The sequence below is a fragment of the Onychomys torridus genome, chromosome 2 (assembly GCF_903995425.1).
Source record: "Onychomys torridus chromosome 2, mOncTor1.1, whole genome shotgun sequence".
NCBI lineage: Eukaryota > Metazoa > Chordata > Mammalia > Rodentia > Cricetidae > Onychomys > Onychomys torridus.
The window spans coordinates 80,864,898-80,879,308 of NC_050444.1; the positions used below are offsets into that span (position 1 = coordinate 80,864,898).

Consider the following 14,411-nt stretch of genomic DNA (forward strand, 5'->3'; position numbering starts at 1 on the left):
ATCTTCTTCCACTAATACCCAAAGACCCCATGCCATGGTGCCCTGACCACCAACTCAGATGCTGTAGCAGTGGTCAGCTTAGTTTGTGGGGCTGTTGCAGACATGCCCCTTCCTCCCTCTAACTGTCCAGATACTACCCAAACTTTATCCCCAGGTGAGAGTCCCCTCCAGAGTCACTGCTGTGTGTAGCAGAGCATATACACTCATGCTTGTCTGTGCTTATAGCCCTTGGCAGCCTCTGTGCCCAGCAGTGGAAAAGGCACAGACGTGTCTAATAGACACCAGCTATACAGGTCAGACAGGAAGGAAAACTGAATTAAAAAACCAAAAACATCCTGGTCTCATGACCCACACCTTTTATCCCGGCACTCTGGGAGACAGGGGCAGATGGAGCTCTGTGAGTTCAAGGCCAGCCTGGTCTACTGAGAGAGTTCTAGGACAGGCTCCAAGCTACACAGAGAAACTGTCTCTTAAAAAAAGAAAAGGAAAAAAGGAATTTAGCAGGGTACCTGAAGCAGGGTAGGCAGGAGTCAGCAGCGTTCCTTCTATAGTATCCTCCTCTCAAGGGTGCTAGCCCCTACTGTATAATCCAGCACCCTGACTTCAAATTCATCTTACCCTGAGGTTCCAAGGTTGGGGAGGAGATTTCTACTTCAACTTCTTTGGGCTTTTTTGATTTTGTGTTTTGCACAGTGGGGTTTCAGATCACAAGCCCTTGCTGTAAAGGAGAGACAGACAGACAGAGAATATGCCTACAGCTTGAACCCAGGGCCTCACAAGTTAGACAAGTGCTCTACCACTGATGCACATCCCTAGTTCTTGAAAGTGGCTCACACTTGTGATCCTGATTCAGAAGGCTGATGGAGGAAAGTCATCATGAGTTCCAGGCCAGTGTGGACTAGAGTAAGTTCACGCCAACCTGGGCTAGAGTGAAAACCTACCTCAAAAAGTACCTGGTTGTGAATCGACCCTCCATGGATATGGAGCAGGGGTTATGACAGAAAAGGGACAGAGGGAACGGGCGAGACAGCTAAGTGCATAACAGCACTTGCTGTATACACTCTGTGATCTCAGTTCGATCCTCAGAACCCATGTAAACATGGAAGGAGAGACTAGTCTATAAAATTATCCTCTGACCTACACACACACACACACACACACACACACACACACACACACACGTTGCTGTGGGATATCTTTCTGTACACTATAAATATGTGTTACTCTCATTGGCTAATAAATAAAGCTGCATTGGCCTGTGGCAGGGCAGGATGGAGGTAGGCAGGAACCAAGAGAGATAGGGAAAGAAGAAAGAGGCAGAGAAGAGACGCCAGCCTGCCACCCAAGAACAACATGCCAGCAGACCGGTAAGCCATGGAACACGTGGCAAAACATAGATTAATAGAAATGGGTTAATTTAAGTTATAAGAGCTAGCTAGCCAGAGGCCTGAGCCATTAGCCCATACAGTTTATAAATAATATAAGCCTCTGTGTGTTTACTTGTCTGAACAACTGCAGGATGAGTGGGATACAGGAAAACTTCTGACTACACACTGTAGTACATATTCCACACACACACTCACTGTGGTATACATTACACACACACTGTGGTACACATTCCACACATACACACTCACTGTGGTACACATTCTCCACACACACACACACACACACACACACACACACACACCTATAATAATAATAAAAAGGGACACAGGTATGAATAATGAGTGAGCTCAAAGACGAGACTACTGCCAAGCCCTTTCTGTTCCATGACCAGAATAGTTTATGGAGGCTGCAGAGGGAGGACCAAGGCATCCCCCTCTACAGGAGAGGGGAGAAAGAAGGGACTCCCTGCTTCCAGTGTTTATTTGGCCCCAACTACTTCCAGTCATCAGACTCATGACTTAGGGCTTGAGGCCTCCAGAAGATCAAGGGCAGGCAGGAGATGGGACAGGGAGGGCAGAATATGTTCTTTAGGTATAGAATTTCTGACTGAGGAGTCCAAAGGCTCTGGGCCTTCCACCAGGAAGCCATGCATGCCCACGGCCCGGGCCCCCTGATAATCACAGCGGTAGTTATCCCCAACATGAGCTGCTGCCGCAGGTTCTACACAAGCGAGTCGCAAGGCCTCATGGAAAATTCGTGAGTCTGGTTTAGAACAGCCCACAGCCTCAGATGTCAAAACAAATTCAAAATGGTCTCGCAGGCCAAGGCCTACTAGGATATCCTCTAGTCGCTGGTCAAAATTGGAGACCGCAGCCAGCCTCAGACCGCGCTTACGGCACGCCTCCAGGGTCGTCTCAGCCCCCTCCAATACCTGCCAGGTGGAGGAGCAGCTGAAGTCTTCATATAGGTGATTAGCAATGGGAGTAATGGCCTGGGCATCTGGGACCCCTGCTAGATGGAAGGTGTGTAGGACCACGTCCATCCACCATTGACGGGAGCTAAGGCTACTGCTCTGGCCGTAGTTGGGAAAGCTGTGGTTCTGAGCCTTGTATGCCTGCTGGAAGGCTTGTTCCAGGGCTGTGGCTTCTACCACCAGCCCATGGGCCCGGGCCTTGCTGGCATATTCCTCCCCAACAGGACGGCGGAACTTGATCAGGGTATCCTTCATATCCCATGTCAGTAGACGTATCTGTAGCCGGTGTGCCATGGAGATCAAGTTCACCGTAGATCGCAGCATCAAAGGAGACACTGAACTGGTTCAGGTCACCCCTCTACAGGCTAACAGTGACTCCTTTCCAGGCTGTGTAGGTCAGAGTTGGAGGCTGGCACAAAGGCACTTTGGAAATGTCTTTCAGCACAAGATCCTGGAATGAACATCAGCAGGTGAGACGGACTCTGAGGCCCTCATGTCAGAGACTGGGTCCACATTCTGATGTACCAAGTTCATGACCTGAGGAGTTACTCTCTGAATACCTGGGAATCTCACGTGGAAAAGGAACATGAGAGCTCCAAGCTCACGAGATCTTGGGGCTAGAGCTGAAGCTGTGGCTGTTGGTAGAGTGCTTGCCTAGCATACACAAAGCCTGGGTTCGGTCCCCAGTACTGGATAAGAGACATAGTGGCACACGCTTATAATCCCAGTGACTGGGAGGAGGAGGCAGGAGAAGTTCAAAGTCATCCTTGGCTATATAGCAAGGCTGAGACCAGCCTGGGCTGAACCTGTCTCAAAAAATAAAACCCAACAAAGATTTTTTTGGACTAAATGAAATTATTTTAATGTGTTTGTTTCACACCAGATTTCTGGGCATCTTATGATCCAGACGTTGGGGAAGAAGACAGGTTCCCAGCCCCTGTGGGCATTTCTAGGAATTAAATAATAAGGGTTTCTTTGTAGACAACTACTAAACAAGCTGTAAGTCCTGAACACTCAAGTTAGTCTTTGAACTCAGGGAATTTCCTTAGCAGTTCTGGGGGAGACCTGAGAAAAGAACATGTGGGAGATACACACACACACACACACACACACACACACACATATGACATATATGTGTATGTATATATATATATAATTTCACAATTGCCTTGAGGCTGGGCAAAGTCTAGGGCTCTGGGTGGAGCTGAGCTCAGTACATAGTTTTGTAGGTCAAAGTCAGGGAGCAGTTATGGCTGCTATTATCTGTATGTGGTACTTTGCTTTCATGTAAATGCACCTCAGTCATGTCTGGCACCTGTGGAGCCAGAAGAAGGTGTCAGATCCCCTAGAACAGGCGTTATGGACAGTTGTAAGCTGCCATGTGGGTGCTGGGAACTGAACCCAGGCCCTCCTGAAGAGCAGCAGTGCTGTTAACCTCTGAGCCATCTCAGTCCTGTTAACATTATTAGTAAATGTGCCCCTGCTTTGAGAGACCCATATCCACACTTGAGTGTGCCTGACTTTCTCCTAAACCTCATGCTTAAGCCTATATTAAAATATCATTAATAAAATCTCCAACTTCTTCCAAAAAAAAAAAAAATCCCCAAAACCTACTAGTAATGTCAAAAGAGAGGAAGGTCTCTAGAGACTGACCAACAACATGGCTGGTGAGGGGCTGATGGAGCCAGTGAGGGGCAGTTACTTGCCTAAGGTCACAGTGAGCCTGCAAATACAGCCTGGATTAGAACCCACGTGTTCAGACTCTGGCCAGGGCTCCCTTCCACTGGACTCTGCTTACCTATATTTCTATTCTTTCAAAAATTGGATTATGCTGAGCCTATACAGGGTGGGACAGAAGACAGTCTGCCCCTACCTGTCTCTTAAGCTGCAGCTTCTCCATCCTTCCTGGAGTTAGTAATAATAACTGCCCGGGAGGCCAGCCCAGGTGACAGACCCAGTGCCCAGAAGGCAGTTCTCTGCCTGGAGTGAGAGACCGATTGCAAGTTTCTTCCCCAGACAGACCTGAGTGCAGACAAAGCTGCCTCTTTGAATCTGAGGGGGCCGAATTCATTCAGCATGCTGCCAAACAGGTGCAGACAGAGATGAGCGGGTAGAGGGTGGGGGGTGAGGGCCGCTTGGAGAAATGTGACAAAGAGGAGGATTTAAGTCAGCTTGAAATAGGGAGACAACTTTAAAGGGGCTCTTTCTGATCAAGTGGGTAGACCGAGGCCCAGTCAGGAACCGGACTGTATCCCAAAGACCTCAGGACATCCCTGGCTCAGCTAAGCCCCAGGACAAAAGGTATAGCCGGGTTGGGGGCCTCTGCTGCAGGCCTGACCACCCTGAAAGCAGCGTGAACTGGGCTCCGGCGTCCCCCGCTCGGCTGCACGGCGCCCCACACCCCCAGGGTCCCGCACACCCGGGGCCCCGCACCCACCTGGCTCGGGGAAAGCGACCAGAGAGGCAGCGGCACCTCCACCGGCTCCAAGCAGCCGCGCAGAAGCTGGAGACCTTCAGACCTGACATTACTTCTTTGGCCCCGCCCGGCTCTAGGCGTCACCAAGCTCCTCCCTCGTGCCGGTCTCCGCCCTCTCCGCTGTTCTCCGCTTCTCTGTCCTTACCGTTACCCCGTAGCCTCCCTGCCCCCTGGCCCACGCCCTCCCACCTCTCAAGGTCACTATCTCAGCCCCTCTCACCACGCTCCTCCCCTATCACTGGCTCAACTGCGGTGATCCTCTCTGCTTCTCACCTCTGACCCGCACCCTCCCCAACCCCGACCCCCACCGCATCCCTGCCGCCTACATCTCTGTGTTGTTGACACCCGGGGAAGTACCTACACTAATTTGGGGATGGGGGAATTTGGGGCTCAGCTTGTCTTCCCCTAGTGTAGTGAGGACTCCAGCAGGGCGCTGTCCCTCTGTTCTGAGAGACCCCTAATCTATTCTAGACAGAAATTCCTGCCTCAGCCTCTCAAGTGCTGGGATTATAGCTACCACCGAGTTTGTTTATCCTAGGCACCTTTAAACACTCATCTTAAGGGGAAGGAAAAGTAGTGTTTTCATAACTGAAATACATGTTTATCTTTTTAAAAAAAAATGTCCAAAGCAAACAAAGTTGCACCCACAATCTCGTTGATTTGTCACATGCTAAGCAAGCACCTGTGCTCCGTGCATGACCCGTTCGTTCTTCACTGAGGATACAGCAGTTTCCTGCCTATCAGAACACGAAAGGAATAGGAAAACATCAAATAAATATGAGAAATGGGCCTTAAGTGCAGCCAAGGACTTGGCTTGGGGGTAGGGGTGGGGGCAGGAGCTCTGCCCACTGCTCTTTACTTCCCCTTCCCCACCCACACCCTGTTAAAACACCTGTTATCTCCTGGCTGCTTTGTGGACTTTGGACTCAACTGGCTCTCACTGGGCCTCAGAAAACAAAGTACAAAGTCTTGGACCAGGAGGTTCCCTGATTTTGTGACACAAGCTTGATTCTCAGAAACGGAGGTAGGAAGGGTAGCCAGGATATCAGAGGCTCACCTGTTTTTTCACAGAATCCAGAATCCTGACTGTGTTTCTTTTCAGGGTCATCTCAAATCTAACCCCTTAGTTTTTTTATCCCAACTCCTCCATCCTGGGGACTAGACAAAGTAACTTCCAACAGAATCCAGGCTAGCTTTATGTGGATTTCCAAGATAGTTAATGTCACCTGTCATTCAATATGTCTCTCCATATGGAGATAGCATAGTGACGGATGATTAGTATCAAGACAGACCACATAGTAAACCTCTAAGGATTTATGAAGATTCTTTTTAAATAAGAAACCAGACCGCTGGTGCTTAAGAATTTTGTTTGGGGTTGGAGAGATGGCTCAGAGGTTAAGAGCACTGGCTGCTCTTCCAGAGCTCCTGAGTTCAATTCCCAGCAACCACATGGTGGCTCACAACCGTCTGTAATGACATCCGCTGCCCTCTTCTGGCCTGCAGGGACACATGCAGGCAGAACACTATATATATGATAAATAAATAAATCTTAAAAAAAAAAAATTTGTTTGGAGTTGTATGCCACACAACACAGGGGTCACCCACACTGCACATCTCCAGAGAGTGTTTGCCAGTGTGTATCTGCTCACCCAGGGTCATGACCTTGACTTAACTGTTGGGTCTCTAGAATCTGCTAGGTTATCAGTAGCAAAAACAATTAATAATAATAATAATAATAATAGCAGCCTGGGATATCACAGGAAAGATGGTGGTGGTCTCTGATACTCTGGATCTAGCTTCTCTTTGGTTTGCAAGTTCCAAGATAGGCACACTTGACCAGGTGGTATACACCTGCAAGCCCAGTTAGGAAGCCAAAGTGAAAGGATTACTCCAAGTATCAAGCCAGCCTTGGCTATGGAGCAAGATCCCTTCAAACAGACAAATAGCACATGGATACGATTTGATGGATGTGTTTCCATCCCATAACTACCAAAACCTGACAACTTCAGCCCTTAATCTATCCTATGCCCCCTGGTTTGTTACTATGTGGATACTAGTTTGGGATGTTTTCTCTTTGGGAAATCAAGTTTCTTATATAAAACATTTCCCTTCCTTAAGAGTCACCTGTTCAAGATACTAAAAAAAAGAAAAAAAAGAAAAAAAAAAAAAGAGCATGCTGAGTGTAGCACATTCCTTTAATCCTACTACTCAAGAGGCAGAGGCCAGGCTGATAAGTATGAGTTTGAGGCCAGCTTGGTCTACACCAACAAATTCCAGGACAGCCAGGGCTACATAGTAGGACCACATCGTTTAAAAAATGTTTTTGAATTTTCATAGTATATATATGCTTGCAACTGCTACCAGACCTGCTACCAGACCCCCTTCCAATCTAGATAGATGCCTTAGAGCATGTCTGCTTTCAATTGTTTATCGCCAGTGGTAGCAAAAATCTCCACGTGCCCCTTTTTGAGATAGGATCTCACATGGTAGCCCAGAACTATGATTGCCCTATTTCAGAGAGAGGGAAAGAGAGAGAGAGAGAGAGAGAGAGAGAGAGAGAGAGAGAGAGAGAAGAGAGAAGAGAGAAGAGAGAAGAGAGAAGAGAGAAGAGAGTGTGGTGATATTTTATTTGTATGTTAATAAATAAAGTTTGCCTGGAGATCAGAGGACATAGCCAGCCATAAACAAAAGTCAGGCAATGGTAGCACATGCCCTTTATCCGATCACAAGGCAGGTAGAGTCTCTGTATGTTCAAGGACACACTAGGGAATAGTCAAGCATGGTGACACACTCCTTTAATCCCAATACCAACCATAGAGACGGAGGTCTGTATAGACAGGCAATGATGAGGAAGTGAGGTAGCTGGGCTAAGAGCCAATGAGAGGGTAGAACAGCAAGGCAATAAAGGCTTAGGTTAGACAGGAAGAAGCTCTCTTGGGAAGCTATGGCGTCACTGTGAGCTAAGGTTAGCTGGTGGCTCTATTTCTCTGATCTCTATGGCTTTCATCCCTGTAGTTGGCTCTGTGTTTCTTATTTAATAAGACTGTTTAGAATTCATCTATAGGAGAGAGAGAGAGAGAGAGAGACCCAAAGAGGGCATGCGGAGGTCAGGAGATGCGTTTTGGAATTTAATTCTCTTTTGTCACTGTGGGTTCCAGGGACTGAATTCAGATCAGGCTTGCAAGGCAAACATTTAGACCCGTTGAGTCATCTCCACTTCCAAGAAGTAAATCTTTAAAACTAGTTATTTTGGCTTTTGTTATATTCACGAATCCAAATACAAAGGGTGAGTTCGGAGATTGTTGGGTCAGGTTTAGGGAAGTATCAGCTCAGCTTGCTCAGCTCAGCTCAGAAGATAAATGGAGAGCCACCCAGATTTATAGGAAAGCATTTCAGGGAAGAGGACCACTGGTCCAAGAGCCAAGACCTTGTCAGCCTTTTATGTAATGGGGCAGCTCAGCCATGTCACCCATCTCTTAGTTTACAGTGAGTGAGGCAAATGAGAGGCTTGTGACCCAAGCAGAGCAACCACAGATCTCTTATGACAGGGATGGGACAGAATGGGTCTTTCTCTGGGATTACAAATTTTAGGGATCGTTTCAGCAGTTATGGGGATCACATGGTTTACCAGGAAGTCTTATCTAGCAATAAAGTCTACACAAGGCCAAGAGATAAGTCTTTGACCCGCAGACACACCTGACCTTATCAAGAGTTTGGCATGAAAACCAGTTATTTCTCTGTTGAACTGGGTTTTAACCCCTGCAAGCAAGAATACCCAGAATCAGGCAACTGTGTGCAACTGGCAGTCCGTGTGGGAAAAGGAGCTGAAAACCAGCGTTCTCCACTCCTAGGGAGTTAAATGGCTAATTAACATGCCAGTCAAAGGACCAAGCCACAGCCTAAAGGGCACATTTGAAAGAACGAAAAACCAAGTCTCTCATTGAGGCTTCTGCATGCCCATCACCCATCGGTGCCTGGAAGGTTGAAAATATGCCTTACTGGACTGTGAAAGTCTGGTTCTCTATCCAGGGATGGGGTGCAGATCCACAGGCCGACTTCAACCTTTCCAGATGATTCTCACTCCCTTCCTGCTTTCAAATAAAAAGATCTTACACTGCAGCTCAGGTTTGTCTCAAAGTCCTGGCAATCCTGCTCTAACCTCCTAGGTACAACCCATGTCTGCCTGTGATTGCTTTGTAAAGATGTGGGTGGCTGCCACCAGGAAGACACCTTAGGTGACAAGAGCCCATTCTAGGGGGCACCACACAGACTGACACAGGAAAGTAAATGGGCTCCTGGGCCTTCCTGCCATGCCAAAGTTGATCACACAGAAGGGCCAGCCATACTTTGGCTGCTGCTTACTAGAGGGGTGTCAGTCATGAAGTGGTTAAAGGCTTTGGAGTTGGGTCACAATGCCACACCTGGTTTTCTTTGTAGCTGTGGTCTAACCCAGTTCTGCCACAAATATAAGTAGCCTTGGTGGAGTGCCATCAAATCTCTAGACAGACCTTCCTCATTGCAAAGGAACCCAAGCTAAACTTACCTTGAACCTGCTTTTTCCACTGAATGGTCCACCTGCCACCCAGACAAGCAAGTTCATCTCTCATGTCTAATCTACCTCCTAATTATATCCTAAACACATCTTTTTTACATCCCTATGGTCACTATAGCCCACACAATTCAAACATCTCACCTGCACCATGCCACGGTGTTACTAAGAGAAAATACATTATGGTCATTCTCCTGCTGACATCCTTGAAAGGCCTTTTGATCCTGGAATCCAGTTAAGGAAATGTGGCATCGAAGCCCCTGTATGGTTTGGCCTAGAACTCCACTCTTCAGGCTACTTGTTCTTGTTTATCTTTCCTGGTGTGCCAGCTACACCAGCAATGTGCTCATTTGCCTCCTTTTTGGTCCCAGGAACTTTGCACAATGGTGCTTTCCCTAGAACACTCTTATCCTCAGCTTAGCTGCTCATCCAAACATTGGTTCTTCAGAGAACTGTTTTCTGATCCTTCAAAGGTCAGGATCAGGTGACCTTCACTGTTGGAGCCCATCTGGGTTTCCTGGTGGCTTTGCCCAGCAGGTCTGCATAAAGAGGATGATTGGCCCACAGGCCTGAGTATCAGGTGTTTGGAAGGGTCTGCACTTGGCTGTACTGAGCAAGGGGGAGGCCTTTTGCTCTGCCTCTTGGCATTGTGATAAAAAGCCCCTTGGAATAAAGTTCTGGGATGATGGTTGAGACCTAGGCCCTCCTGTGTTTTCTCTTTCCTCCCATCGTCTAGGTATCTTTCCAGCTAATATTTCTCACTTCTCCCTACTCAAGAGTACCCTGGGTTGTAAAAGTGGTGGCTGGTCCGCCACAGATGGCATCTGAACAGAGACACTGGAGAATTGGTAGGGTAGAGGGCCCTGTGGGAAGTTAGGGCATGTCTGATTATGTTGTGTAGATGAGGGTAACCTGTTCTCTTCTCGGGAGTGAAAGGGGCTGAAAGTAAGCCCAAGTGCTGCAGCAAGTGTTTGCCTTTGTCTATGTTTCTCTGTTTTTCTCTCTTGCTAATAAAGTAAGTCATAAGTTTAGTTTAAGATATTAGCGTAGAAAGCTGGGCAGTGGTGGCACATGCCTTTAATCCCAGCACTTGGGAGGCAGAGCCAGGCGGATCTCTGTGAGTTCGAGGCCAGCCTGGGCTACAGAGTGAGTTCCAGGAAAGGCACAAAGCTACACAGAGAAACCATGTCTCGAAAAACCAAAAAAAAAAAAAAAAAAAAAAAAAAAAAAAAAAAGCCCAACAACAACAAAAAGGATATTAAGCGAAGAATAAGCTTTAGGTCTAGAGATACAGTGAAGGTTTAATAAAAAAGTAGTAGAGTAGGTTTTCTCAACCTGGGACCCAGAAAGTAGGGTCCATAGCAGACTGTGGGCTGCAGTCTGAACAGTTTCAGAAACTCCAGAAGCCGCTAAGAATGGCAGAAGCCAGAGCAGGACAGCGGCCACAGCCTGGCATCCACAGCTAAGACCCGAGGATGCAGTGCAACCCAGGTCGCAGGCGAGAGTGGAGTGGAGACATCAAGAGCCAGTGAAAGAGAGCCAGCAGTGGTGGTGAGGTTCTGCGTGCTTTCTGCCATGAGAGAGCCATGGCGGGAGAGTGCAGTCAGCCAGCCGGAGATTTCTGACCCCGAGACGCCACAGGAAAGGCAGAGGCCGAGCAGGTGGCTCATCAGAGGTGCCATAAGAGGCCAAGAGCCGAGCAGGCAGGAAAGTGTGGCTGGAACCATGGAGGGGAGAACCGAGCTGTAGACTGAAGCTCTGTGGGAACTGCTGAGACGCAGCCTGAGCTCCCAGCTGCAAAAGTTTTGCAGTTTGTTTGTTGACTGTAAGAAAGTCTCTTCTGAGGGGACTTTGCATCAACCAGCTCCTATGGAGTTAATAGCTTTCTCCCTGAGTGAGAGACTACCATAAATTGCTGACTGTTCTTGAAAGTACCTCTGTCGTGAGAACGAAAGTTGCAGAGACACTTGTTTGAACTAAAATTATTAACTGCAAAAAATTTTTGGTTGTAAAACGTTTTCTTCATATTTGGAAGTGAAAGTCTAGTACCAGAATTTATTTGAACTTTTTGAACTTAAAAAAAAAAATGAGATAAAACTACAAAAAGGTTTTGGTTATGGGTTTCTTCATATTTGGAAAGCTGGTACCAGAATTTATTATTTGAATTTTTGGACTTGAATGAGTTGGACAGTAGTGATTTCAGTGCAGTGGGACAATTTTGAACTTACTTATGTATATCGACTATCAACGGTGATGACCTGGGAACTGTTTTATGGAATTGTTTGTATTAAAAATGGAACTGTTTGGAAGTGATGATGGTGTCATGGGCCTATGAGGATGCTGGACTAAAGTCTATCAAATTGTGCAAACAGGAAAATTGTATACTATGTGAATTATCTGTCAATAAAGATCTTATAAAAAATGGAACTGGGGGGCTGGGGATTTAGCTCAGTGGTAGAGCACTTGCCTAGCAAGCACAAGGCCCTGGGTTCGATCCTCAGCTCCAAAAAAAGAACCATTTAAGTGGAGAAATTTATTTTTTCTACCTGGGCTCAAGATGCAGTTTTGTGTATGCATATATGCTTTATTAACTATGGTGATTTATGAATTGTTTTGTGTTAAAAATGGAACTATTTAAATGGGGAAGTTTGTTTTTTTTTTTTCCAAATAAACTCGAGATTTATTTAAAAAAAAATTAGCCGGGTGGTGGCTGCCTTTAATCCCAGCACTCAGGAGGCAGAGCCAATCTGATCTCTGTGAGTTCGAGGCCAGCCTGGGTTACCAAGTGAATTCCAGGAAAGGCGCAAAGCTACAGAGAAACCCTGTTTTAAAAAACCAAAAGAAAAAAAAATTTTTTTTTTCTTATTACTTAAGTGGATTAATGTTATGTTTGTATAGTTATACTAAGATTACTTTAAGCATAAAGTGTTTTATTAAGAAATTGCTTTTGTTTTTATTTTTTATTTTTTGGAGCTGAGGATGGGGGAGGGGAAGAAATTGCTTTTGGATGTTTTGATCGTTTTTTTTTTTTGTTTTTTTTTTTTCCCCAGGGCTGAGGACCACTAGGCCTTGTGCTTGCTAGGCAAGTGCTCTACCTCAGAGTTAAATCCCCAACCCCTAGTTTTTAAAGTGTTAATGGTTATATTGAGATTCTGAATGTATGCATGGGAATACTTGTGATAGAGGGAAGTCAACCTATTGATACTGATACACCACGGCTTTTGAAGTTAAGGGACTATTTAAGCTTGATGCAGATGCAGCAAAAGTTTATCCTGTGTTAGTAAATGTTACAGTAACAGACTGCTCTCAAGTATAGAGTCTTAGGAAATTGCTTTTGGATTTTTGCTAAAGTTTTTAAAGTGTTAATAGTTCTATTAAGAGTTTGTTTTGGATGTAAGTTGGAGAGAACTGTAATTATAACAATATTTATGTGAGAATTACGTTAACCTGTCAATGATGAAGCTAAGGGAGTCTTTAAGTTCTGATGCAGTTGCATCAGGAGTTTATTGATTTTTCTGATGCGGTTGCATCCAGAGTTTTTGTTTTTTGTTTTTTTTTTACTTAGACAGGGTTTGATGCAGCTAAAACTGCTGTAGTCATTTTAGACCAATTCCAAACAGGACATTCATTCCATCTATATCATCTTCTACTCTTCTACAGCTATGTGAGCTCTAAATGGGAGATTTTTGTTTTCTTTATTTTTTTAAATATTAAGAAGGGGAGACCTGTTGGAGCCCATGTGGGTTTCCTGGTGGCTTTGCCCTGCAGGTCTGCATAAAGAGGATGATTGGCCCACAGGCCTGAGTATCAGGTGTTTGGAAGGGTCTGCACTTGGCTGTACTGAGCAAGGGGGAGGTCTTTTGCTCCTCCCCTTGGCATTGTGATAAAAAGCCCTTTGGAATAAAGTTCAGGGCTGGTGGGGTGAGACCCAGGTCCTCCCGAGGGTATCGTGTGTTTTCTGTCTTTCCTCTCAGTGTCTAGGTATCTCCCTTTAGCTAATATTTCCCACTTCTCCCTACTCAAGAGTCCCCTGCGTCGTAAAAGTGGTGGCTGGTCCGCCACACTTCACTTCTGCCACTGTCTGCTCAGTGTCTACCATAAGCTCCTGAATACATCTGTTTACATTCTTTAGACTGTTGTACCTATAGGGCAGCACATCTTCTGGCTCTCTGCACTCTGGGTGATGATGGCTCTGGGGTGGCCTAGCAAATCCATCCCTAACATATGAATCATTTTAACTGGAGGAGAGCTCAGAGGCAGTGGAACAGGTCTAGAAGCTAGGACAGTTCATTTCTAGTCTGGTATACCTCTGGTCCAATGATGGTGTGTCTCAAATTAGTGATTTGGGTGCTAGATGGTAGATCTAGGCTCAGGCTTCCAGAAAGGGAACGTTTAGGACTCTAAGATCTGATTTTGGAGGCTATCTTCCAGAAGGTGAGAAACAAGATCACCTCTTGAGTTAGTCACAGCTCTAAGTGAAAGCCACCAAGAGTTGGGACCAGTCTGACTACAGGAGCTGCCACTTTATAATAATTCTACATTTTAAAAATGGATGGTATGGCTTTAGAGCCTGACCTGAACTTGCTTTGGTGCTAGAGTAGGGAATCTGAAGTCAGGGGAGCTTCAAACTGGCCCTAACTTTCATGAGTGGCAGTGTGTCGAAATGTCAGATGAATGAACGGAAACCAGCTGGGCAGCTTCAGAAATCCATGAAGACCGTGTTACTCCCTCTTGTCCGTATTCCCCTCCAGCAAAACTTCTAGTCCTGTTTCCGATTGTCTCTTTAAGGGCTAGAGGTATAGCTCAGTGACAGAGTGCTTGGCTAGATGGTGAGGCCAAGATTCAGTCCTTAGTGGAGCAAACCAAATTAAACCATCCCACCCCACCCCACCATCTTTAAGATGGCTGCCATCAGAAGCCAAATAAAAACATAAGGTTCCTGCCAGGTGTGGGAAGAAACCATTCCAAGCTCTAGGTGGTTATTCACTTTCCTCCTGGACTGCCCTCCAGCCCTGCCTAACTCC

At 46.3% G+C, this 14,411-nt stretch overlaps 1 protein-coding gene across 1 annotated transcript; it reads right to left on the reverse strand.

Moving 5' to 3' along the window:
- Positions 1-1,669: 1,669 nt before the first annotated feature.
- Hdhd3 (haloacid dehalogenase like hydrolase domain containing 3) lies at positions 1,670-4,929 on the reverse strand. Its single transcript, XM_036179012.1, has 2 exons — positions 4,800-4,929; positions 1,670-2,813 (listed from the first exon to the last, which is right to left on the reverse strand). The coding sequence occupies exon 2, from the start codon at positions 2,684-2,686 to the stop codon at positions 1,901-1,903; it is 786 nt and encodes a 261-aa protein (XP_036034905.1). The 5' UTR covers positions 2,687-2,813; positions 4,800-4,929; the 3' UTR covers positions 1,670-1,900.
- Between the last annotated feature and the right edge of the window lie 9,482 nt (positions 4,930-14,411).

What these genes read in the sequence shown, in the direction of transcription:
- Hdhd3 (XM_036179012.1), bottom strand. Translation starts at nt 2,686, where the DNA reads ATGCTGCGATCTACGGTGAACTTGATCTCCATGGCACACCGGCTACAG.